The following is a 27,803-nucleotide window of genomic DNA, read 5'->3' on the forward strand; positions in this document are numbered from 1 at the left end:
CAGGAACCTCAAATGGAAAAATGTTTTCTAACAGAAAAGATGACAGGGCCTGTAGGGATCCCTGCCATTGAAACCAACCGGATAATCAGCATCAAGGGCAAACTTCTCACCAATTCAGTTTGATCAAATTATTGCTCTTCTCAGTAGGCAGAGCCAAGTGCTAAAAAAGGCTGAATAGTTTCACATTACTGTCTCTGAATTTAAAGACAAGAGTTTTCTCTAAAATCTAAATCAGCATGAAAAGGGATAAAAAGTGAAAGATGTGAAGTCCACAGCCCTATGCCAGGCCCTAAGCAAAATGAAAGGACACTTTCAGTGACAGCATGTTCGGAAGATCTAAAGACCGAGTTTGGATCAATGTGATGGACTGCACATCAAAACACACATTCCCTTCCAATGGCAACAAAACCACCCAACCTAGACTCTATTTTGAACAGAAAAATTTACATTAAACAACTGAGGCACTTAAGAGACATGTAGTCTCACAAAATATCTGCAGTCCCAAATAGGCTAACTCAGTATCTTTCTGTGCAGCTAACTCCATCATGTGTATTTCGTTTCTTACATTTCAAGAGTTCATTACTTTGGGACCCCAAAGACTAAACACGCCATGCTAAATGTCTGCAAACTTGGCTTTAGTACAAAGCAGAATTGCCTTACATGCAGAAAAAAACCTCAGCCATGTTTTACTACCAGTTCTACCCAGAAGTTGCAGTACAGCATTTCTGGTCTTTTACTATTTCTTCAAATATGTTGTCCCACTTGAACAAAAAGGCTCACTTATTTCCAAGAGTTAATGCTACCATTTTAACCAAGGATAAGCACTGCCCTCAATACCCAATATGTAATTCTAGTCAAATATCCATCGTGCAGTTTTTAGCCTTAAGCAGGCTTTAGAAACTAATGCATTTTAACATGAGGGGAAAAAAAAGAAGTCTCTCAGAACACATTACAGCAGCCAGGAAAAGAATGCCCCTTAGCTTGCTTACTTATGAGGAGTGGCAAACTAAATAATATTTTAGTAAAAAGTAGTAACATAGTAATTGGTTGCAAATTCTTTAGAAATAGGACCCTCATAGATAAAAGACATGCAAAAATTTTCTTGCAAGAAAAAATAGCAGAATTCAGTTTGAACCCACCTTTACAGACTGTGAGTTTGTACACAACAGTTTACGGGTCACCAAGAGCAAGAAATCAATTTCTTCTGTACGCTCATGCACCTGGAAGACATTGTCAAAAAGAGGAGGAGGAATTAATGAAAATTAAATCATGGATAATCTCTTACTTTTCTACTCAATTTTATGCCTTATTTTACTAACTTGGAATAACAGTATGTTTTCATAAAAGAAAGCATACCTTTTGAGCCTAGGCATGTTAATAACACCTTGAAATCCCAAGAACAGTCTTCGGATGATTACAGCACCCTTTGTGAAAATCATGTCACTATTAATTTATGAAAATCTAGAATAATGACTAGAGAATCAATCCTGAGCTCTAGCCACTGGTTCTACTAGAGCTGATAGTGACAGATTAAGTCTATGATACAGATGCTGGGTAAATCAACTGTACTGGTAAGATCCCAAATGATCCAGGGCCTGTTTTGGTTTGTCTGAAAACTAAGCAAATCAAACAGATGTGCCTCATTCCCAATGGCTGCCAGCTATGATCCAAATACACAACTGCTTTCTAAAACATTAATTTATACCCAATTCTTTATAGATCCTAGCACCTCAGCCTTCTGACTTCTCCTTAGAGTTCAGCAAATACTTCTTCCCAACACTACCCATGATGACCATAACCCTCTCTTGAATTACAGCTTAAATATTTTAAGTGCAGCACCTTTTTCTGGAGTTCAGCCTTCCCAAGTCAATATTCATCTCCTGCAAACTAATTAGCCATTTCTAACATAATATAAAGATAAGATTTATACTCAATACTGTCCCATTACAAAACCAAACTTAGCTAAGGTAGTTTTCAGGCTACCAGTAAGGTCTCATTGTAAGACGTCAAGACTTTTGGTCCTAGTTTCTTTAAGTATGTTCCTAAATGTCTGCAGTACTCTAAGAGAGATGAGACCTGCAATTCTGTCATGGAGAACATTCAATTGTTAAAAACAGTGACTGTGGGCACAAGATCAGAATCTCTGTAGTAGGTGTGGGGGAAAAGCTGGCATATGGCAACAGGAGGGACTAGAATTCTGGCTGGGGAAGCAGAACACACATACAGTCTTCACAGATGAATGCTGCTGAAACCAGTGATACAAGCCAATAGCATCAGTTCAAATTACAGCACCCAAGAAAACAAAGTTTTAAAAACCTCTGCATAAACCCATTCTCCTACGTAAGGGGCCAGAAAACCTCACTCATTAATTTTTGCATGTAATTAATAAATTTTAAAACTAAAGGGATAATAATGCTCTCAGTGTATACACCTTCTATGGTTCAACTTTTGAATCTACATTTAACCTGCATTTCCTTATTAAAGGAAACATTATGGTTTCCAACACTCTGCTAATACACTGGAGTGCTCAAATCTTTTCCAAGACCACTGATATGATTCTTCAGGCCTTGAGGTTTTTTGTTCTTCTGTCTGTTTAAATGAAGTACTAAATTTCTTCATACAAAAATGTAACTACTTGCCTAATCTTTTCCAGATTTCCAATGTACTATTTAAAGTGCAGTCATGACAGTCTTGTTACTGTAATAGTCTAATGGTACACGAAGTACTGTCTCCCTGATCCTCAAATATCCAAGAATTAAAGTAGCTCTCAGCTACAATACCAGTAAATAAGATAAAAAAGAAAAACAGCATTTATAAAAAAATACAAACTAAAACAAAACACAAAAAAAACCCCCCCAAAAACAACCAAAACCAACCCCAACCAAACAACCCCCCTCCAAAGCCCTCCCCTCAAAAATCCCAAACCCGCAAGTCCTCTTCAGTATCACTACACCCCAAGATGTCACACATCTTACATGTGATTTACATTCCTGATTTGTGACCACAAAATTTCACATCTGAATATGATTAACAGTCAAATACTGCTTTCCACATAAAATAAGTATATACATATGTAAAAATACACGAATTACTAGTGTATTTTCTTTAGCTTTTTAGTGAAGTGACAGCAACAATAATGAAATCCACATGAGTGAACTGTACCTACAGCCAGGAGACAGAACTTTCACAGAGATATTTTTCAGGACACACCTGAAGAACAGACTTTGTAATATCCAAGTAAGTGAAAACTAGCTGCCTCCCCCTGACAGGCCTAGCTGGACAGGTTCCTGAATTCCACAAGATGGATTTCAAAAAACATTTCAAGGCACCTGTATCAAATGTTAAGCATTCCCAAAAACCCTCCCCCCACCCTCAGTTCTAAACTTGTTTCTCAAAGGAACGCTGACAAGCCTATTTCAGTTACCTTAGACAACTTATATAAAACATCTTTAAAAGAAAATGTCTGCATTTCTCTTTTCTTGTATGGTAAGAGACAAAAGAGAAGGCCTTCTTAATATGAAAATTAAACTTACTTCCAACAACTTACTTCATCAATGAAAATATGTGTGAACTGAGTGAGACTCCTGGCAGAAACTATTCTCTGAAGAAGAACTCCAGTTGTCATATACAGCAACCTCGTCTCCTTCGTTGAAACGTTCTCTAAACTTAACTAATAGCAGTAAGAAAAATACATACTAGCTGGAAACAGGTATTTAATGTAGTTACAGAAACATGCACCTGAAAGAACTCCCAAAATGAAACACAGTGTAAACCCATCAAATTACTTACTCAAACCTGCACAAGTCTCTGTACAGAAGTGTTATTACCAGAACCAATTAAATGGTTTTTCTTAGGGGTAAATTTTTAAAAAATTTGAAACTCTGAAGTTTTGTGAAGTATCAAAATCCTTTACTGGGGACTTTGGGCAGAGAATTCTTCAAAGGCTTCTAAAGGTACAACCATACACGATTCTTGCCATCGATATGAAGAGCAAGAAGAAGATTTAGCGAAAATGTAGCTACTTACAGGACAGGAAAAGGGAAGAGGTTTAAGTTATCACAGAGACCAGGCAACATATTTCTGAAAGTTCTACAGCCCTATGTTAAATAGCAGATTTTTGAATTCTAAAGTACTTCTGTAATTTTAGCTCTCTCACGTGCAACCTGCCCAATGCAGGAAGAGCTGCGACCATTTTTTCATGTGCAGCTTTACATCAGCCTAGTAGACATATCTTGTGCTCCACCATTTCACTCTGTTTCTGCTCAGCTCACACAAGTGCTGGTGAAACAAACACAGCACATCCACATACACTGTCCTGAAGACAGTCTGGAAGCACCACTTTATATGTCTTGGACACTCACTAGCCTAATGACTCAATTTAGCAATTTTATGACTAATTCAAAGCATCAAAAATCACAACAAAAGCTTTATACAGAAACTACTTTGAAAAAAACATTATACATAACTGTCCTTGTTTTCACTGGGATAGAGCTAATTTCTTCTTAGTAGCTGGTACAGTGCTATGGTTTTGGGATTTAGTAGGAGGATAATGTTGATAACACACTGCTGTTTTGGTTATTGCTGTCGTGTATAAGATGTGGCACAGAAGAAAGCAGATATGGGTAACAGATGAAGCAGAAGCCTGACGCTGAAGAGCCCATGCAATGAACAACTATCACAGTCAGTTAAAAATCAAACCCCCCAGATCTGAAAACTGTACAAAAATCAGATTTAAGGGTAACAAAGAACACCTAACACACATAAATGGCACCACATGTAGCACATTAGGAAGTAACCTGAAGTTGCAGACCCATGAAGAAGAAGAAAGCTCTATATGCATGTCAGCAAACATATACATATTACCTTAAGTGGAAGAAAGAATGGAAGAAACAACAAGAAACAGAATGAAGCACAGAGGAAGAAAAACCCAGCAAATATTCCTCCCAGTAGAGGACTCCAGAAGCAGACAACTCTTCAGGAACATCCCTCCCACTGTCAACACCAGTGCGAACGCACTGGCCTGAGGAACCAGAGCAGCTCATCCAGGGAGTTGTGGCCCAACTAACAATGAAACCACCATTCCCACAGCTTAGTGTGGGTACTGACAAGGAGCTGATCAAAGCACCAGGACCTGTGACAAAAGAGGAAAGTGGCATCAAGTTTACAAACAGAGGGACAGACCGTATCTTGAAGCTGAGTTCAACAAAGCAAAAAGAGGAGACAGATTTAAGAGAAAAACACTAGTTCGAGTTTTTCCACACGTTAGAAAGGAACAACAGGATGTTCACAAAACAACCTAATCATAAATGCATGAAAGTTTTGACAAAGCTGACAGGTAAATGTAGTGAAGTCAGATAGATAAAGTGTGTTATTCAAGGAGTTCAAAGGAAAAATGACAGAATACAGTTCTCCTACAACAATTCCAGTGATTAATAATGTAGATGTGTCCAATGCAGACAAATATTTCTGTTGGGAGTGCCACCAGGATTTATATCTGTTCAAATTTACAAGTTGATTACAAGCATTTAGCAGGAGACAGATAAAAAATAGCAACTCCACTTAAAAAGCAGATTCTCTAATGTTCCTTTAGTATGCTAGATTTGCTTACAAGCAATCAAGAAAGAATACACAGTACGTTTTAATGCATTTTAAAACACAATTTGAAGGTTTCTCATACCTGGTATCCTACAAATCCACCTAGTGTCCATGATCGCTCCTTGCTAATCCACCTGGCAAGGCTGCTGGCACTAATTTTCCGAGGCTGGGTAACAGCAATGTTGCAGGGCATAGACTGGCTCATGCAATAATCCAAAATATATTGTGGAATCTGTGTGCTCTTTCCACTGCCAGTCGCTCCTTCTACAATCACAACTGAATTGTTCTGTATCAGAGACACTATCTGAAACAATTTTTCAAGAAAACTCGTAAGTCTACAAAACAACTCAAAACAGGGTTTTAAACAGATTTGAAATAACAACAGCTTCCAAGCCACAAAGCAAGTTTCTCCAAAACACTGTGCCATCTTTTCTATCATCTTGTAGGCATCTGGAGATAACTGGAATCCTAAAACACATTAGAAGATCACAGAAAAGAATATGGGCACACACTCACGTACATATTCTACATGAATGCCTATAAACAGAAAATTTAACAGCAACGTTTATTCCTCTAAGAAATTTTATGCAATGGTTTTGTAAAAAACTCGAGTTCTGTACAGCGTTTAAAACAGCAACAGAGGTTTCCTTTTAAAAAACAACAATAACAACACCAAACAAACAAAAAACCCACCCCAAAGCCACAACAAAACATTACTTTCAGATTTATTCCATAGGAGAAAGCACACTGACATTACCTTTTCCCTGTGTTTGGCTGTAGGCATATCCAAATATTTACACTTACTTATTGGTATAGAAGTTGAATCACTTGATTCACACTGAGACAATGAAGTACCTAGGCACAAAAATAACCAAGAGTAACTTACTTCAATAGAGAAAGGGAAAGACCAGCAGGAGATTATGACAACAGTATTCGGAAACCTAACTTCTCTAAAATGTGAACTGCATACTTTAAGTATTAATAGAATTAATATTTTTTAGTATTAGTAAATTGAAGATATTTTGTGTTTATGCAACTGCTGTTTTACTGGAAGGAGCTCCGAGAAACATTGCTTCTATGTGTAAACCACCATCAGTGTAAAGGATGTATACAACTCTATATGTTTTTCTATGTTAATCTATGTTTTTCTCTTAATTTAAAAAATTGGATTTTTGCAGTTTGCATTACAACTGCCACTTCTACCTGTAAACCTAAGAATTTTTTACAATACTGAAAAAATATGCCTTATTCATATTGAATTGTTGTTCCTCTTGAAGTCTACTGGAGCCACAGTACAAAATAAGCCATTTATTGACAGGAAGACCATTATATTTCTACCACTTAGCAATTAAAATAAATCTGGTTTTAGCACCATGATAACCTTTCAGTGTGGTACTACACTCTGCAGTCTCTTGGCAGGAGTTAGTCCCCATTGTCACTGGGTAATACAGGATAAAGACCCTTCAGTGCCAGCGTGAGCTTCTGCTCAGAGGTCTGCAGTTGGTTTGACCATGAAAAACAAAAGAACAGGTCTGGAGGTGTAGAAGGGGAAAACCTGGACAAGGCTGTGGTAAACAACAATTCTGCAAGTTACAATTAAACAATTTAGCTAAAAAACCCACAGCATAATGAAATCAAAAATGGAAATGCTTTCCACTTCAAAAGGGTTTCACCAGGTATTATCGTGAAATGGATACTTACATACAGGCAGTAAAACCTTCTTTTTATGTTGTTATTTCTCTAAGAAATACAGTAGCTAGACAGAACTCTATTATTCTTTTTACAAAGGCAATAATTACTTCAAAATAAAGGCTACAGCCTAAATACTTGACTGCAGTTACAGCTCCCTTTCTTTGGAAAGGTTCTAACAATCTCACACAGCAGTGAAGCAGAAGCAGGCAGAACAGCATCTTATCTCTGTGCCACATTTCAATGTGTTCCAAGCCCCAGATTGTCTCAAAGTGTCAAGGAATACAAATTAAGTTATTCTAACACTAAAAAACAAAGCCCCAAAAGCTGGACAGCTTACTATGACAGTTTAATAATGCACTAAAAAACAGAGTTCTCCTAAAGCCACATTCTGCAACAGGAAAAATTCTTTTACCTGGACTCTGTAATGCAACAGTGAAAGGTGATCACTGCACAAGGATCTACTTTGCACTACTAAACACAAACAAAACCAGAACCTGACAGCACCATCCTTTCAGAATATTAACTGTCATTTAAAATACTTTTGGTCAAGTTTCTAAATATATTCCCCAGAAAAATTCATATATATAGCATTCTGCCACAGCAACTCTGTACAAAGGCTGAGTGGCTTCCCTCTGGCACAAACATGTCACAAGTGAGACATCCATAGCTGTGTGTGATTTGACCAACGCTGGAAGAAACCCCAAGCTGCTAGGGAACAGATCCTAGTGCAAGCAGATTCCTGCTAGAGCAACATAACCTTCCCACTTCTATCCGGTTTTCAGAGAAACAACTGGAATTTCAAAAAGTTAAAATGTTAAAAGAACAAAGTAGCAATTTTAAAATAGTGCTTATAAATAAGGAGGGAGGCACAAAAAATTCAAATGGTAGGATTCATGTAATAACCCTCTGTAATTTAGTACAAACCCCATTGTATCGGTAAGAAATCATTAACCTAAAATTCAATTAAGAATTTTATTTAAAAACCACAAAGGAACAAACCAGAAGTAAAGAAACAGCTGCTAGTATTCATGTACCTGCTGAGAAACAACTTAATTTTGTATATATAATCTTTTTCACTGACGAAACATAACTTTTTTAATACTGCTTTTTATATAACAGTTCTAAGACAGCAATATCTTACCCTCTCCTAAGTACAGGAATTTGTAAAAAAAAAATGATACCAGAAATAAATGGTGATTCAATGTTAGCCACAATCACCATACAGAGTTTAAGAACTGACGGCCATATAACCATGCTTCAAGTACTACACACTGTGTGGTTTGGGGTTTTTCTCTTCAAGACAGGTCTTCTGTGCTTAAACTGAAAGAAACATTACTGAGTTTGCCTGGGGAACTAATACCATGACAACTGTGAGACTTCTGCCTGGAGAGAGAACAGTTTTGGGCCTCAGCAAACTGGCAACTTGAGATGAACACTGACATGACCCAAGCAGCAATGAAAATGCCCCACCCTAACAAACTGAGGACAAACTCCACCTGAAATCTATTATGATCCTTAGTAAAAAACGTAACAAAATGAAATTGGGTTGGGAAACTTGAGTAACCATCTTAAAAGACCTTAACACTTTCACCTTTATTTTTTAACCAACTGTTTTAACCAACTGTTCATGTTCTGAACCACGAAGACCTGCTGCAGAAGAGAACATTTGAACGTACACCCCTATGAAAAGTTCCAAGGTTATTCTACTGATTTAAAAAACCATTCAACTGTGGACTCTATGCCATACAGTGGAACTATCTTCAAACATTTGGGTTTGCTTGGGGTTTTTCTTTTTGATTTTTCCTATCTAATGTGTAATAAATCCACCAATGAGAACTGGTCTTCAGAAAAGCAGGTCATTCCTGCCAATATAGATGCACCTAAAAATTCAGCTACAGGTCTACAGAATTATCAGCAGGAAAAGCACAAACTTTTGATTTTTCAGTTGCTTATACTTTCTGAAAAGCATTATTACGACCAGTACAACTGACCCAACCAGTGCACACCTTCATAAGGCATCATGCTCTAACCTGCACCTTGGATTCTGACATACAGAGAATGCAGTATTCTTCCAACCTGAAAATAGTAAATTGAGGAAGCATGCAACTGCCCCCCATGCTGATTTAGGATAAGCAAAATATTTCAGTGTCTAAGAAGCGTTAGTGCCAGTCCAGAATGAATAATATTAATTTCTCTATCCAGAGTCAGTGCAAAAAAGAAACAGAAAAGTTGGTTATGGGGAAGACGAATTTGCCTGTTCACTTCCTTTTCAAGTACTATGGAAGTCCTGTAGAGACGTCAACTGCCACAACTAAAACAGCCTAGTGCCTAGAGCAATTTTTCAGTATCTCAGTAACCACAGCAGATGTACTCCCTCTGGTATCCATTTCCTCAACTGAATTTGAAGAGATCCTTTAACATAAGATTAGATTTTTATATTCACCAGTTCTGGGAGAAGAGATTGCACACCTGTATTGCTATCTGCCACTAAGCAAAGTAAATGAGATGCTTACAATATACTTGAAAGTACACGTTAGATGAATCAAATGAGATGCTTACTAAATCATTCATCATTCTTCTGCTGAGCTACCAACACACAAAGTGATTACACTTTGCAAGGAAGCTCATAGGAAAGGAAAGCTACACGTAACAACAACTGGCTGCCACACTGAGCCAAAAAGCAAAAGGACTGCCCACAACATGGCGCTACCTGAATTAAACACCAAGTACATGAAGCTGCTGCTGACTGATCCTTGATGAGCTTAATCCAGAGAATTCCTAAGAAAATACTTGTCTGGTGAGACTTCTCTACTGCAATCCTCTTCAATTTGAACATATTTTATATACAGAAGGTTTTGGGGGTGAGGATCTGTCCTACAATTAATCCTCCTGGCATGCATCTTTTCTGAATTCAGTTTCTTATATATCAGAAACAATGTTTAAATTTCTTCTTTCTCTCTGAAAGCAATTACTTCAGGCAGAACCTAGAAGGCCTCCAGGAAGACATCCATTTAATAACATGAAAATCATGAAGACCAAGAACAGAAAAATAATGCTGCCACCCACAAAGCTTCATGAAAATAATGCTGTGTCCTCTAAAGCAAAAAAAAAAAAAAAAGAAAAGAAAAAAGAAAGAGAACTAAGGATTTTAGATGCTTTCTGAAGTGCAAAACTCTAGTCTGTACAGCTCAAAATTCCCAAATTTGGAAAAAAATATTTTCTACTAGGTGGTTAAAGTGGTAAGTGTCCCATACATCCAGCTCTGGAAGGTTTCTCTCTGCACAACACCCTAGGACCTCACTGAATCAAAAGTGTGTGGAGCCTGGAAGAACCAGTACCAAATGTGAAATGAGCCTGGTGGGCCAGGGAAGAACTGCTAATGCTCTACTTGCTTTGGGTAACAGTTATGACAAAGAATTTTCTTCTGCTTTTATTTAATCACTTCAACTTTCTTTTCACAGCAGTATCATTCTACCATGTTCTGCAGAAGCAGAACTCTAAATGCAGTTCCCTGATGATCTGTTTCCCCAACACAGAAGCAGATCAGGCATTTCTGTTTGTCCTCTCAGTATAAAAGCATATGCTCTTTCAAAGAAATTGGAAAGCACAAGATTTAAACTCAATAGAATTTCGTCAAGTAACAAGGCACAAGCAGTACAAACACAAGCAGTTTCAGTAACTGCAAGACTTAAAACAGGCTATCAATTTGCACAGAAAATATTGCCTATAGTTAGAACAGCAACTCTGAGAGAAAGAAGCTACAAAAGGGATACCAATTCAGAACCTTCAGAGCAAATCAGTTTCTCATGTCCATGTGAAGGTTATTTCTTGACTACATCTGTACTCAACACAGCTCGACTCACAGGTCCTGGTCTAGATAAATCCTTCATCAACTATGACAATTCTCATGTTCTTGAGGAGAACATACCCTTCCAGATCAACATAGCTGATAGTTACAAATACATCTTGAAACTCTTGAAATCTGAATGATGAGCACACTACATTAAGAGAAGAGCGGCCTTAAATGTGGAACAACATACACATGAACTATGAAATTAACAGTACAATTCTTATGTTACTTATGCTTTTTATTCTACTATCCTAACACAGTATTTCTGAGTCTATCTGTAAGTCAAAGCTAATAGCAGTAAGAACCAGGATTTTCTGAAGTTTTTATGTTATCTAGGTGGGATTTGGCAGCTCAGCCTCAGAACGCCGTAGGAATGTTCCAGTCCTGTCACTATCCAGTTTGCTTAGAGTCTGCCACTGGATCACATACCGCTGGGAGCAGAGCACTGATGAGAGCAGGCAGGCATCAACACTGCACGAACAGCTCCTGAAGCAACTGAGACTCCAGACAATGAGACAGACAAAGAACAGAACAGGGAGAAGGGGGGCAAGGGACTGAGGAAAATATCTAACAGATTAATAGTAAGAGATTACGTAATATGCCAATACTTTAGTGGTTTTTTAAGGTTCTTTGCTAACTAGATGCTGTTTCAGTAAGTTACAAGTGGAAGGTGAGAATAAATATTAGAAGGTATAAATTTCAAGGACAAATATTTTAGGGTCGACAAAAAAAAAAAGGTATTTATAAAATAATGTACTAGGATGACTACACAGAAGTATTTCCTAAAATGCCTAAATTACAATCCTGTTTCTTTTACAGAAGGAACACTGCTAGCATCAGTCCCATCCAAAGTCATGCTAATGACTAGGGCTGCTAAAGTTACTAGTCTATTTTTTAGACAGAATTCTGATTTAATAGGTAAAAGGTATTGAATGAGCTATGGTATTTCCTTGCATTAATCAATACCACTGTATTATTAAAGAAACATCTACAAAACTTAATCAACTTGTTGCTATCTCTCCTTACCTAGCAAAGCACATGAAGGACTAGGGAATACTACATTCCTGAACTACAACATGGGAAGCTCCTTCCAGTCTCTATTCCCCCATTTCCACCTTTTAATACCTCCTCTCCCACAGATTTTATGCAATGTCAAGGGAACAAGAGACAGTATTTTGTGGTTAGGACAGAAGATGAGGCGCACTGCACGTGGTGAACTGGACAAGGGCCCCTACTGCATCTCAGCTGAGGACAGATCCCACAAGCGGCTTCATCAGCCTGAGTTCCAGAGGCCAGAGAATTTGCAGATGCACTGAAGGACAGTAATTTCTAGAAAATTTCTTAATTTGTCACATTTTGGTACGCCAGCAAAGGTATACAGAAAGTATTAAGAGAACGACACACAGACCGATAAAACATAAATGTCCTTTTCTCATGAAATCAGCTACATTAACAAATTTGGAAATTAAGAGGCACAGTAAGAGTTTGAAGCTGAACTGCCCTGACAAGTGAGTCAGCCTTACACTGCTTTTACCAGAGCTCCTAGAAAAGAAGTGCAATCTAATTTCTCTCTAAAGGCAGCTCAAAGCAACCATCAAGAACATAGAGAAATACAAATAGAAAATGGGAAAACAGAACAAAGGCATGATCTAGTGAGTAGTGTCTTTTTCTTGTAGATTTATTTCAATCACATATCTACATTTACCAATACAACAAGCCAGATGTGTGCACATTTACCTATCCAACAGCATTATACATTGTGGTTTCCAGAGAATGAGGTGTTTACTTTTTAATACCATGCTTTATATATAACAAACTAATGCACATACCTCACTAAGCTAACAAATACATTCATAGTTTTGTTTAGAGAAGGAGATAGGGTAAAGACAACAGGGAGAAAAAGGACGGGTTTATCTGAGTTTGTAATAGGAAGCAAATAATTTAATTTCTTTTTTCACCTGGTTTATAGACATCCTGATCATTTCCAGCTACATTCAGCTCTTGTTCCTCTGCTTGTCTGTATTTTTTAGTATATTCAGTTCCAACGCTCTCTGAGATAGGCAGTCTGAAGAGGAAAGGAATAATAAATCAATAAATGCTTCCTAATCCAAGTCTTTGGTATCTCTGGAAATAACAGCATTATACAGGAAGTTCTCCATGTCATGCAGGAACTACTTCAATGAACAAACTTCAGAAAAAAAAATTAGTCTATGCATTAAGATACTAGCCTGAGGAAAATGCCATATTAAATCTTTTTGTTTAGACTCAAGAAGACTGAGCTCCCAAAATACCATCCTTTAAGTCTTCAATACCGAGGAATTTCTCTTCTAATGAAAGACTACAATTTCTTCTCAACAAAGATAAAATAGCTCTGTTTCATCAATTCTCGCCACATACAATTAGGAAAATACATTTAGTTCTTGCATGATTCCCTGTGGACAGGGGAAGAAGACAGGAGGAAACACAATCATCTCAACTGCTTTTAAGAATAAAATTTTGACTTGAAGCCAAGAAATTATGGTGGTCAGGGAAAAAAACACAATCACCTGATCACTGAATTTTATGGAAATCTATTACACACAAGAAATGTTACTCATGATATAAATGTAATGAAATTAGAAAGTCTCTTCTACATAAACAGTGTGAAGAAATCCACATGAAATTCACTAGAGAATAACATATCATGTAAACAACAATTAACTGTATGGTTATTAAATCACAGATGAACATAAAACATAGAAGACTTTTGAACACATCAAAAGTAGGGGTTTTTTTAAAAAATACAAACTAGGGGTTGAAATTACAGTTTTGCACATTAACTTAAACGGGGCCCTGTGCCTTTCCTAGACAGCAATTCACTAAGGCACAGCAAAACCGTTTCTGTGTCTTATGAAAGGACAGTGCTGTGGAAGTCTTTATTTCTTGACCCAAAAAACAGGCAATGCTGACTCCAAGGACAATGACACTGAAAGCTACATGAGATTTTTAACATGGCACTATGTCACACAGCCCTCAACAGAGGGAAATACCCATGATTCTGACGCCACAGAGCACCCACCTTCTCTGCCAAGGCAAACTCTGTGCCAGCTTGGCTCTGCTACAGACTATTCACTCAGCCCAGTTCAGAACAGAACACTAAGTACTTATCACCTACTGCTGCCAACACAGTAGGAAATAGCTTCTGATCCAATTTTAACAATATTTTGGGCATAGATCTACAGCAATTTCCCCCAGACCTCAAGTATTTCTTAATGCAAGATTCAGCAGCCATCTGCACAATGGCTACGTGAGCAACAGCTGCCTACTTCCAACACTTGCATAACTCAAACCCTTCTGAAACACTCCTCAGAAGGTCTGAATCTGAGACAATATATACAAAAATTCATATACAGGATATCAGACTGCTTGCAATGTAAGTTCTACCGAGTCTATATTTAACACAAATAAAACCCAAAAATTCAATTACGGTATCAAAGTCAAGCACTCAGTAGCTGAAAATACCGTAATGAAGCTTGGCTGCACAATCTCACTTGAGCAGCATTGTATGCACACACTGTACAGATTTTACAGATCTAACCAATTATTTTTTCACTTCCATAAACCTGCAGCCTCACTGAGTGCACTGGACACCCATATTCTGAAAATAAAACCTGGTTATGCAGTAAATGTAACTTTTCTTTAGACTCTCCATGAGAGGAAAAGCTATCCAGTGCAAGCAGTCAGTGCTGTCACAGAGGAGCAGGTATTGCTTGTCAGAGCCCTGAGCAACAGCAAGCAAATCACTGCAATAGAAAACTCCCACTGAGGGGCTAAGGCTGGGAAAGGTGGGACTGTGCACGTTGCTTGCAGTTAAGGCCTTGCAGATGCATCAGTATTAAGCAGCAGCTGAAATCAGTTAAGGAACAGATAAGGAACAATAATAACTAAATAAATAAACAAATAGACATATTAATTAATTACATCTCCTGGAATTTTAAGACTCTTAAGCATTTCAAAACAGGCTCCCAGAAGTGTGTGTGTGTGTATATATATATATATATGTGCTTTCAACCTTTGCCTGTACAACTTTCCTGTACAACAAGGAAAATGAGGACAGCATGACCTCAGTCATTTGTGAGAATAGATTTTTTTTTTTTTAAATATCTGAATATTTTATTTCAAGATTTAGGTTTTCCGTCTTCGGAAAACAGCACACAGTAAATAAACCTCAGGCTACACAATGAATAAACAAGACATTCAATAGCCAGTCATTAGGAATGAAAATCGCACACTTGACTGACCAAATCAGGCCCCAGTCTTGAGAAAAATAATATGCAACTGGAAAATTACATATGGGACTATGAAATGAACAAATAAGCTTTGCTGTATCATTTATTGATGTTTTAATGCTGTACCTTTCAGCATTAATAAAATTAAAAGCTTACAGAATAACGGGGGGTATTAAGCAAAATGGAAAGAAATCCTTATGAAGCCCCCTGGAGCTCCCCTACATCACCAGAATGATAGACTCCTTCTAAGTAATCATCAATATGCCATCAGTGGGAGGTATATCATCCTATATACCTGGAGAAAGAAATTTCCCTTAGGTGGAAATCTAATGATTTTAAACAAAATTTGCTGACAGCAAAAGAATAACAAGATTCAGAAATTCAAATCAATTCCAGGCTAGAGAACGGCTATGCTAATGAAGGCACTTTTCTAGATTCTACTTATGAATCCCCTGTCTGTTCCATACACCAGTTATTTCTTCCCCATTTCTATTCTTCCTGACAGTGAAAACCTGCCTTTGGTACACCTGCCATGTTACAGTACCTATTCCCTAGGCTTTCCAGTTTCCAGCCTTTTCAGCTGCACATACAAAACAGCCAAAATTCTACCAAATTAAGAAGCAATAAAAAGCATTTTTGTGACTAACACAATCACTGAAATTTCAAGTCACAAACTGAAGGAAATGCAGGAGATTTTAAAATGAGGGGCAAGGAAGAAAAACCAGAATATTTAAAAAGTAGGTGAACTTGATCTTATGCATATCAAGGGTGTATTTCTTTCTCTAAAGGAGCCAGATTTCTATGGCTGAACTTGCAACCATGTGACACTGTTCACCCAAAGTGGACAAAGGCAAACAAAGTTATAAAGTGCTGAGAACACAATCAGTCAGTGACTTCACTCAACAAGTAACTCTTGCTACATCCTCAGATCTACCCATGAAGGTGTGTACATTTCAAGACCTACCTATTTTCAGAAACACTCTCAGAAGTAGCAAACAGAACTTTGAGCCTGACAAGCAGTGGCTGGCAAGACCCCTTCCATCCAGGCAAAGAGGTGCACTCCTCTGCTTGGAAAAGAATTAACACTGTCTTATGAGGTAACAGGATTCTTTCCTCACTTCGTATCATGTGGTTTAACTACGGTAGCATTTTTCTGAAATATGAGTAATCTTGGTACACATGCCCAGTCAAACTAATTTTGAGCATTTGATTGAAACAAGGTATTTTTAAACACAAAATTAAATACAAGCTGCCACTTCAGGGGAATTACTAGAAGGGAAACACAGTTTAACACCAAAAATTGTTGACACATTTGATTGTAAATGCTTTCAAATACACTGAGGGTGCCTTTCTTTAAACAAATTCAGCTAGAGAAAGGTCTTTCTTTTCTTCAAGCTATAGAATGACCTCTAATAAATCAACAAGGCCATAAGAGAGTATACTGAGTAAATAATTGTATTTGAGCTCTTGAAATAATAACCACCAAAGCATTTTTCGCATACATTCAAGTTAGAATCAACAGCCCAATCTCAACCATAACTATGACAGGTAATTTGTTTGGCCCTTTCTGATGACATAAATTAACTACAATGCCAATGCCTACACTGAACACAGTTAATGCTTCTGGAAGAAATGCTTAAAAAAAGCTTTATTAAACTAACAGAGATATGTAATCTTATTCCCTGAAAAAAAATAAACATTGCTTACGCAGCACACCTGACTGTATGAAGAAAATATCCAAGCATGCAATGAAATTCCAAGGATTAAGATGCTTGCTTATCCAATTTCAAAAAAATTTCTATTAACCACCTAATTTCAGGGTAGAAGCTCCTATTCAAGGCCATATAACTTCTAGAATATGCCCATCTTAGAGACAAAACTGAAACATCAAAGTCTTCTGGGATTGCGTTTTTAAAAAGTCTTATACATGAACTTTCTACTCATTTATGTTCTGCCTCATTTAACACAAAAAATCATATGCACATGGGACTAGGAGTTGAACATAAAACTAGTGTCATCCATTTCACAGATGACAAGAGAAGGACTGCCTCAAGTCATGGCTTCTGTCACACACACGAACTGCCCACCTATTTACAGATCTTTGGGGAGGGGGGAAATCACTTGAAAAAAACACTTAACCTTGTAACATACAGAGCAGTATTTTGCCGTACAATTTTAGTAAGATATATACAGTAGACTGTTTCAAAGCTTCTCTTCTGAAACTAAAGTAATGTGACACTTTACATAACTGAACATTTGCCATGACAGTAAATAACCTTCCACTGGGTTTACTGAAGGACATATTAAAAATTACTTTCCTTTTAATTGGAAGTTGGTTTTCTATACAAAAGATCAGTCCTACCTGCAGAAATACACTAACTTCAATGAAATCACGTACTGTCATTCAAAAGCCATGTTTCAGCCACAAAAACAGACTGAATTAATAGAATTCAGAATAAATGTAACCTATTAAAAACTAAAATACAGATTTCACAAAGTCACTATATATTATTTCAAGAATCTACGAATCAGTAAGGTGCAGAGGTTTTTCCCAGTAAGAGAGCTGTTCTAAAATGTAATTTGCTAGATTTAGTGACAAAGTCTCCATATATAAGCATTTTAAAAGGCTTGCACTGTTCTTACTCACAGGTGTTATTCAGATTGCCTGTTTTAAAACCTTAAGTAGGCTGGGGAGTGGGGGGGGCAAGAGCACTAAAACAACTGTGGAATCCCGAAAAACTCAAATGCAAATGTTTGGAATTGGATAGACTATGGAAACTCAACAACTCAAAAATACTTCACATATATCAAACCAGTAACTCTGCACCTTATTCACAGTTAAAATCCAAGAAACATAACAAGCACAAAGGCCAGGATGAAACAGCCCAAATCCTCAAATTAACTGTCTTCTGCTCCCGGATTCTGTCAGTAGGATGAATTGCTGGGCTTCAAAGAACTGGACTCTTCTAGATGAGCTGCTGATGGACTTCTCTTTCTGCATTTGGTCACCAACTTGGTAAAATCCAGATTAAATAAATCTCTGAGAAAAATAAAATGCAAGTAAGAGACTGCTCTGAATTTAGAAGAATGCTCCTGAAGATTAGTATTAAAAGCAGGATAGCCTCAATTTCAAATTGATGCCTAAAACTCCCCTGCCTATTAGTGAAGTGTCATCAGCACCAGAGACATTAACGTTACACAGTCCAACTGGAAGAAATCAGCTTCAAACATGTCCTGGTTTTATTCATCTCAGCACCAGAAGTGCAATGATAGCTTACTCAAACTTCTGTCAGTTAACACTGCTAAAAGAAAATTATTCTGTTCTTCACTGTCACAGCAAAGGACCAAATGTGGAGTCTTACCAGGAGGCTTCTTGTGTAGACTTACGGCAAATTATGCTCATAACTGTTAAAAAACCAAAAGCAGTAGTCAAATGCTGTCTGAAGTGATCAGAGGAAGTAGACTCACCATCTGTCTGCAGCCCAAAACAGCCTGAGCAAATTGTTCTGTCAAATCAAAAGAAAATACCCTACAAAGTTGATTAAACCCAAAGAGTGGTGCTGCACTTATAAATGGAAGGAAACCATCCAACCTGCTAGCTATGGATAAATTATATTATGAAATCTCTCTCTGCTCAGATGATGGGAGCATTGGTAACCTTTCTTTGTAACTGTTCTGGAGCTGGCTGGGATAGGGTTATTTTCTTCATAGCACTTTCATGATGCTGTGTTTTAAAATTGTGACTAAATCAGCACTTCTGAAAACAAATGTCTTCGTTACTGCTGAACAGCATTTGCACAGCATCAAGGACCTCGCTGTTTCTTACACTGTACCTTCCCCTGCCCCATAAATAGGCTGGAGGGTGCACAAGGGTTTGGGAGGGGGCATAACCAGGAAGGCAACACAAACAAACCAGAAAGATGCATGTAGTGTCATGCTCACCAACAAAAAGGGAAAAGAGTGGGGTTTCAGTTCAGTTTGCCATCTATTGTTCATAACTTGGCTGGACACTGGTCTGCCCATGAGAGGTGATGTGTGGCTGCCTCTGCATCACTTTTTTTGTTTTTCTCTCTTGTTCCACTTCTTAAAACAGCTTTTATATTGAACCCAAGTTTTTCTTTTTCTTTCTCTGTTCCATTCCTCATCCCCTATTCCACTGAGGGGGAGCAAAGTGTAAGTGAGGGGCTCTGTGGTGCTGAGGTGTCTACGGAGCTTAACCCACAAGAATCACCAGCCCTTCAGACAAAATCTATGGCAGCAAAACACAGTATATGATTATTAGCAAAAGATAATAAGAAAGAATTATGGAACACGTAACACTACACCAGGGTGTTGAAATGTTAGCTAGGCAGCAATGATTATGACCTGCTATCAGCACTTTTGGTCAAGTAAGAATTAGGATAATAATTTCTCAGTGTCACGCAGTCTGTGACATATGCCTCATTCATAAAGAGAGCTGTACTTCTTGTCCCTTTCAACTAGAAGAGCCAATAACATCTCAGACGGTACAGATGCCATAAAATTTTCCAAAGAAAAGAGTAAGAAGCTTCTCCTCCAACTCTTCTCACCATTTATCATGCCTGGATGCTCACCTCAGTATAATATTTGGTTAAATGGAGCTGGTTTTGAACAAACTGCTGTTCAGCACCAACTTCCCAAACTGGCTGTGTCAAAAAAAAAAAAAAAAAAAAAAAAAAGTGTGTTGTCCAACAGCCACGTCAGCACAAGTAAGTACTGAATTCCTAGACCTTAAAGACAGGCACAGCAGCAGCCCCAGGTTTAACTAGACTGCCTTTTTTATAACAGGACCTGGTTGTCAGTTTAGGAACTTTGTGTATGTGACGTTGAGGCACATGTCTTATGACTAGTCTTCTTGCTGTACTCAGAGCTGACTTTAATTTGCAGCTTTTTTCTCCCAGAATACAATTGGAGCGATAGTTGTTCATAAGAAAACACTACACTTGGAAAAACAGCTGATCCCTAGAGAACATTTATTCTTTGTGAGTAGCAGATTTGCAAGCATGATAAGCCTGTTTCAGGAATATGCCTTCTGCATTATTACAGTAAGTTACTCATTACTGTAGTGTTGAAAGGTCATATTCAGAATGTACAACTTATTTAATCACACATCATGTAAATATTTAAGTTTCCTCTGTTAAAAGCATTATTTTACTTTGTGGGTTTTTGGGGTTTTTTTTAGAAAAAGCCTTCAAGGTATTTAAAAAAGCAGCAGACAGGGTAAAATAAACATCTTGTGTCATTTCTTTCTAGCCAAGAAACAGCCACATCTTCTCAACGTAGATGGTAGAGATAGTCACGATGATTTTCAAGTAAGAATTCACTCATTTCAAAGGCTAATGTCCTGCAAATATTCACAAAACCACCCCACTGTCATTCTTAACGCACTCCTTTGGAGTTATGCTTTGCTTTTGCACCAAAGAAGTCAAAATTCAGGCATATTCAGCACCCCCAAAACATGCATTCTCTATATCCCTGTGGTAAGTTTCAACTATTTAAATCTGTATGTTGTCTGTTGTACTCACGTCCTAAGTGTACAAAAATATCTTTACTCTGTAGCTGTGCTATGCCTTCAACATAAAACTTGACAGAAATTTTAACTTTAAAAAAATTAAAAGCAACCAGTATTTCTAAGTTACATCTTAATTGTCAAGTTCCCCCTTACATCTGTGATATCAAACAGGAAAAGACAAAAGAGGAATTACTTGAACAGATGAGATTTTGAGTACCAGATATTTTCAGGTTAATAGAGCCATGAACCATACCTGCACTCCCATGAAACATCCCTGCACACCAAGCCACCCACATGGCAGAACAAAATCACTTTGAAAATGAGCGTTCTCCCAGCAATGCTGGGTTTGGTTGCAGCTCTTCAGTACAAACCATACCCAGAACACACCCATCACCATGGGTGCAAACACCACCTTTGGAGGAATTCTTTTAACATGACAGGTACTAACACCACACTGACAATTCTTTCACCTCAGACAAATTAAGAATTAATAACAGACTCCCTAAATATACCTTGGAAAATCAAGGAGTAAACGGAACTGAGTGTAATTTATATTCAGGGTAAAAGAAAATAACAGAATAAACCCAGCACATGACTATAGGAGCTGTTCTGCATATGCACCAGGGAACACTTGTTATTCTGACTGAGGACGCTCAGAGCTGGGCACTAAGACATTATTAACTAAGTTACTAATAAAGACAAACTCCACAGTGCCTTCAGGGAACAGACCCACTTATCAGCCTAAGTCAAGGCAAAACTTCCACCCTGACACAGCACTGCAGATCCACAAATACATTTAGGGACAGCTGGGTAGAATTTTAACTCTTAAAAAAGCTTCCAGGAGATAACCATGGATAGAAACGGCATAAACTACTGCTGTACATTTGAGGTCCAGTTTCCAGTGCCAGCCCCACACGAGCAGTCATCTTTTCCTGAATACACACCTGAATTGCATACAAAAGTAGAAGCAATACAAATTTTCAGCTTCAATGCTCTCCTACCAATTGAAAGATAAACACAACCCTCAGGATCCTGCCTTGAATCTTCAACGATGTAACCAAAGATTAAGTTGTAGGTTTCTCATTTAATTACTCTGCACACCTTCCAGTAGGCATCTCTAATTTACAAAGATGCTGTAATGGTTTTACACTGTACAGCAGTTTACTTGCAGATTGATACAGTGGAAAAAAGTGGTGACATGTTAACTGTGCTGTAAAGGAGGTGGCAAGGAGCATTTTAATTTCATCTGAAAATCTGTCAGGACAGTTCTGTCATCATAAACCTAGCTCCCTTCCTTTTTCATAGTACCACATACAATGCAATGTGAAAACCTTCCAGTTGAAGACGATTAATACTGACATTTGAATTTTTCCAATGTATAAGTAGTATCAGCTTTAATAACAGCCATACACGTCATCCTTTATGTTGTATGACATCTAGAACAAATTTAGAGAACCTTTGTTCTCCCAACAGTTCAACACACCAGCGGAGGGGAAAAAGGTAAGAATGAAAAACACTTAGGAGAAGCAAAGACAGTCATTAGAACAAGGGGAAGAAAGGCAGCATTTCTTAAACCATGGCTACTGTTTAGATTAATAGGAAGAGACCGGATAACTGGAACGGAAAATGGCTCCTTCAGCGACCTTTGGCGTGCACAGTGCCATCCCCGAGAATGAACCTTAAAAATGGATATGCTCAAAATATTCATCAAGGAAAGAGGGAGCAGGCAGCTGACAGCCAGTTCAGAGAGAAGCAATGTCTATGGTAAGACTTACAATTCTGGGCTTTTTACATCAGTTTGACCTCAATTTGCATCTCCTTATCATTCTATTCCTTTAATTAGATTAACGTGTCTTTCATGGCACACTGCAGGTGTTACAGCCTGGCTTCTTTAAACACATTTGAAATGTTAATTAAAAATGCTAACAGCTATGCACAGTAATGAAAAAGTATAGAACCATGAGATTGATGAAATTCATCTGAAGAAGCATTTAATGTAGCGACAAAATCCTGAGCAACTGTCAAATACATCTTTTCTGTCAACACTCACTTAACAAAAGCTTTAGATGATCTTTACTAGAGAAAAACTATTCTTAGCTGTTTAAAAATGACAGCAGAACAGCTTGATCCCCCTCTAATGGGAGATAAGTCTTCCAGCATCTCAATGGCCTGAAAGTTTAGTTTGATGATAAAAGCAACATAGTTATTTTTAGCACTCTACGGGCATAAAAATACAGCTCTAAACTGTGACCTACAGCTATGCACAGCCAAGCATCACATCATACGACAGCCTTAACTTTAGCTACAAGCACGTCTGTAGCTGCTTCAGACTATCATTATTCATCTCACTGCCAACAATACATTTGGATGGATTTAGCAACAAGCATTTGAAATTGTTACCATCTTTTTTCAAACTGCTGCCATCGGCAGAATTCAATTCAAAGGTAGGAGATCTTAATGGACTTGGTAGGAAGTATTTAAGAGACCATGTTAGGTTAAATGGATTACTGCTTCTCTCCAGTACAGAGGATGAAAAAGAACCTTAAAAGCAGAAAAGCTTAAACTGCCATATTCAGTACAGAAAGTAATTTTTTCTGAGCACAGTTTGAGTAAATGAAAAAAAAACAAAAAAAAAGGAAAAAGAGAAAAAAACCCCTTGTTTTCTTCCAGCAGTACTAACAACCTGCAAACGGGATATGCTAGAATAAGAGACCTTCAAGCAAACTCACCTGAAACAACACTGTTGACAGACAATTGCAGAGGTAATTTATGTTATTTTATTCCAATTTGCATGCTTGTGTGTGCATGATTTCTTACAAACTGCAATTTAGAAGTCTATTCTACCAGATTTCTGTTTCCAGATTATGTGAACAATAATTTAATTAAAATATTTAAAATAAAAATTGATACCTACGTTGTAAAACCAGATCTTGCAAAGTTCCAGTACTTAACTATCAATTAATTAATTTCATTTTTAAATGTATGTGTAACTTCAAATTTCGGAGGTTTGGGGCTTTGTGTTTCGTTGGGAGGGAGTGCTCTTATTTGATTGGGTTTTTTGTGGGGTTTGGGGGCATTTTTTGTTAGTTTGTTTGATGGGGTTTGTGGGGTTTTTCCCTGGTGTTTTTTGGTTTTGTTTGGGTTTTTTTTTAATCATATATACTCTCAAGATAAAATATGAAATATTTCCAAGACGATAGATATACCCTTTCAAATGCTGTAAATTTCACATAGTATGTTAACTCAGAAAAGAGACAGGAAAAATTATAAGGTGTGTAAGGCTTGTCGTATTTCATTATGGCCTGGTGATTTTGTACAGCGAACTATTTTACGATCATAAAAAAGTTTCATTCAAACATTCAGTTCCTAAGAAGGAAGTCTACAGGTAAAAAGAACTAAATCAGTTGGACACACACAAGCAAAACTCATTTTTTTCCTCTCCCCTTACAGCCTAAAAATGCCACTTTTCGGCTGGATGAAATGGTCAAAAACTGATTCCTGCAAACCCACAAGATGTCCTGGATCAGAAGTAGTTACAAAAACCCTATTGAGGGAGTTGAAATGGCACCTGAAAGAGCGTGAAAGACTAGTGCAAGAGATTGAAAATGAACAGAAAGTCCAGAAAACGGGCATGGATTACAACTGGCTCAAGAACCAAAACCCTCAAGCAACAATTCCAGCTACTGAGCAACGGCAGCTCGAAGTTCTGTGCTCACAAATCCAGCCTTGCCAAACAGGAACTGTTCTCAGCAGGTAATTGTTTTGTATTTCCCTGACTCTGAACTCTCTATCACAAGTAAGATGTTTCTCTACCTAATCAAAGTTTGTATTTGGCTCTGGTCTTCAAAAGCGGCAATGACCAGCAACTGGAGCGCATTTTTACAGGTGTTTTAGAAATTACATCATCACTTTAATATGTTGCACTTGAAGGAAGTTTTAAATCAGGATTTTCCTGGTCTAATCCAAACAAAGGAAATCTCATATGACCTTTCGATGCTTCCAGTTTTTCCTGTTTCTTATCCCTATTATTTATTAAATAGCAACCCAGCAACTAAAAATCAAATAAAAGGACTAATGCATTGCACTACTAGGCAGAAATCCAGCCTTGCTGCCCACAATACCAGAAAGCTCCTAAAAACTAGAAAATCACTGTAAATTACTAAATTTTAAAAAAAAATCCCTCCACACATTTTATAAAAAAAAATTCTCCTATCCCTGCATTTTAGGTTCATTTTCTGGGAACTCAGAAACGACAGAATAAGTCCATTTACCTTTTAAAGCCCAGAATATACCTAAGGGCAAAGTCAGTTTAAATCAAGTTACCCAGATGGACCCAAAAAAAAAAAAAAAAAAAAAAAAAAAAGCCTACCCAATCACAACCATTTTCAATCCACAATAGCTGGAGCACAGCCAGTGCATTGTCAAGAGCTCTTTTCCTCTTACAATCTTCTGGGGGAGGTGAGTGGGGAAATGTGGCAGCAAGGAAAAAGTGACACCAGAATGCAGTCACTTCCTCCTCCCCCACCCCCAAATGAGCAGAGAAGAAAAGTTTTCAGTGCCAATGATTAGATTTCAATTTTTGTTTGTTTCTAGATTTCGTGAAGTTTTGGCAGAAAATGATGTTTTACCCTGGGAAATAGTCTACATATTCAAGCAGGTTTTAAAAGATTTTCTTACCACCATTGAGAGAGAAAACCAAGCAGAGCAGCTGATAGATGCATGGAATACAAATTGCTCTGAACATTTCAGTCCGCATGGCAACAGCTCCAACAAGTCGGACAAAGATGAAATCCCCACGGTTTCAAGTTATGTCGACAAAAACACACAAAGCATGTTTCCCACCTTCTCTCACAGAATCTGGAATCTACCCTATTACTACCCCTCAAGTTAAGTTGGTTTGTGTTACTTTCAAAAAGTTATGTAGCCACCCGCATTCCTTTCTTGTAATTGCCATCCAGACACATAAGAGTAAGAAATGTGACATGCTCCCCTTTTTATTCCAAGTTCAGATATTAAAATCCTTTGTAATAGCTAGTATGCAGTAACTTTAAGTATCAACTCACCTTTTATCGTTATAGCTTCTTAGAGCTGTTGTGTTTGAAGCCATCTTTTAATCAAAAATGTAGATGTTTCTGAAAAAAACTCTGAAGCATCTTAATTTTTAGCCACATAGAGCTAGAAGTATTTAAACAACAAAAAAAGATTGCTTTCCATATTTTGAAACAGCATCAATCCACAGTGTTAGACAAAAACTTCTGTGTTTGTCACATAGCTTTTAGGCTCTATGGGAACTTTATACTGTGTAAAAGAAATGGTTTAATATAACTATCAGTTGTATCAAATAAACTGGTAAATACTTTTTGGAGCTGAGTAATTATTTCTTAACGTCAAGAATAAGTTGCATGAAAACACGGATGGAACATATAACATGCTGCAGGTACTATTTCTATATTTTTTTTCTAAACTATACTTTGCACATGCAAGTATATCAAGGTGGACAACTGAACAAAACTACTAGATACTTAACAGCATTTAACAACTATCTCTCTATTCTTGAAAAAATTATTGAATTATTTAATTTCAAATAGCCATTTTTCATTTGACTTATTGAAAGCTGTTCTGAAATCCAAATTCTGCATTAAACTTTCAACATTTTGATCAAATCAGATGGTACTTCTCTAGACTATCCAAGGAGTCAACAGATCATTTCCAACACACAAGGTGTTCATTCTCAATTTACACATAACAAAATTTAATGTTTTTCAGCTGCTATTATCTATCACTGGGGGTACACAAAGTTTTACAAGATTAATCACATACGTAGCAGTCACAGTCACAGCAGGCAATTAGAGCAGAAAATCAAAGAAAACATATGCCAGAACTCAGTTGGCTACATTTCCAATTGTGCTCCCATCACTGTATGTAATGCGTTTTTACGTCTTACATAACCTCTTCTTCTCCGTGTTTCCTTTTAATCTGTCTGCCTGATCAGAAAAAAATGGGCAAGACTCACATGGCCCAATGCACAGACTACACTATTTCATGAACAAAACTGCTTCTTCTGGTATTTTCTTCAGACATACTGAAGAAGACATTCAGATTTCATCGAGCTAGTAACACAACTTCAGGGCATCTTACGCTCCACAGCTGTATCTCCCACTCCAGAAAGAATTTACTAATAATGCAACATGAAGTGGATAACAAACGGCACAATCTTTTACTAGACACCTTTAAATCTTTTTAAAAACACTGTTTAAGAAAACCTTTGAAAAGCTTATGATACAGAGAACATTTCATGTAGGAAAGTAAAACATCATATACACAGAAGATAAAACAATGAGAACTCCTACATTCACCTGAAGGACAAAGCACTGGAGGACTAGAGCAAAATACTTCCAACAGGTTAAAAAAAAAAAAAAATCTGCAGCTCAATGCCAAAAGTAACTAGTCCCTCCACTTCCCATAAACTAAATACACAAAGCTTCAAAAGCATGTGCAAACTCGTTGAATCTGCACTCAGAGCTGCTACGAACTTTTGGCCCTCTTCTTGTCAGTTGTCAGTTTGTGGATTAATAACAAAACCCCTGTTCTAAACTTTGCCCTACTGATGCACCACCAGGAGCTGGAGATTCTTCTCCTGAAGTTCTAATCTAATCCCTGCATGAGGGCAGCAATGGATTCAAAGATTTTTCCTCAGTGATGAAACTCTCCCAAGTATTAAATGTCAAGTACCTTTTCTACATGAAGGAGGTTAACAGGTACCCAGTATTTAAAAGGCATTGGCAGAATTAGTATTACTCTAAGAATTAACATCCATAATGCTGGTTTCAGATAGCTTTTAAGAGGTCAAATATGCAAGATTCCTGCA

General features: G+C 37.5%; 2 protein-coding genes across 5 annotated transcripts in view; one reads left to right on the forward strand and one right to left on the reverse strand.

Moving 5' to 3' along the window:
• The window catches only part of TDRD9 (tudor domain containing 9), a 70,177-nt gene that overhangs the window by 38,602 nt on the left and 3,772 nt on the right, over nt 1–27,803 (reverse strand). Inside the window, 5 exon segments of the mRNA XM_032112777.1 lie at nt 1,140–1,220; nt 3,548–3,670; nt 5,678–5,899; nt 6,353–6,450; nt 13,096–13,202. Coding sequence (XP_031968668.1) covers nt 1,140–1,220; nt 3,548–3,670; nt 5,678–5,899; nt 6,353–6,450; nt 13,096–13,202 — 631 coding nt within the window.
• Nucleotides 22,354–26,300, forward strand: RD3L (retinal degeneration 3 like). Of its 4 annotated transcripts, XM_032112779.1 has the most exons (5): nt 22,354–22,435; nt 22,527–22,699; nt 23,606–23,697; nt 24,386–24,688; nt 25,529–26,300. In XM_032112779.1, the coding sequence occupies exons 4-5, from the start codon at nt 24,393–24,395 to the stop codon at nt 25,824–25,826; spliced, it is 594 nt and encodes a 197-aa protein (XP_031968670.1). In that variant the 5' UTR covers nt 22,354–22,435; nt 22,527–22,699; nt 23,606–23,697; nt 24,386–24,392; the 3' UTR covers nt 25,827–26,300. The 4 variants fall into 4 exon arrangements, with proteins under 4 accessions (XP_031968670.1, XP_031968671.1, XP_031968669.1 ...); XM_032112780.1 differs by having other exon boundaries at nt 22,411–22,699; nt 23,609–23,697; XM_032112778.1 differs by lacking the exons at nt 22,354–22,435; nt 22,527–22,699 and adding an exon at nt 23,169–23,379.

Source organism: Corvus moneduloides, chromosome 6 (genome assembly GCF_009650955.1).
Source record: "Corvus moneduloides isolate bCorMon1 chromosome 6, bCorMon1.pri, whole genome shotgun sequence".
Lineage (NCBI taxonomy): Eukaryota > Metazoa > Chordata > Aves > Passeriformes > Corvidae > Corvus > Corvus moneduloides.

What these genes read in the sequence shown, in the direction of transcription:
- RD3L (XM_032112779.1), top strand. Translation starts at nt 24,393, where the DNA reads ATGCCACTTTTCGGCTGGATGAAATGGTCAAAAACTGATTCCTGCAAA. An exon ending in ACAGGAACTGTTCTCAGCAG is followed by an intron (nt 24,689 to 25,528) that starts GTAATTGTTTTG and finishes GTTTGTTTCTAG; the next exon opens with ATTTCGTGAAGTTTTGGCAG.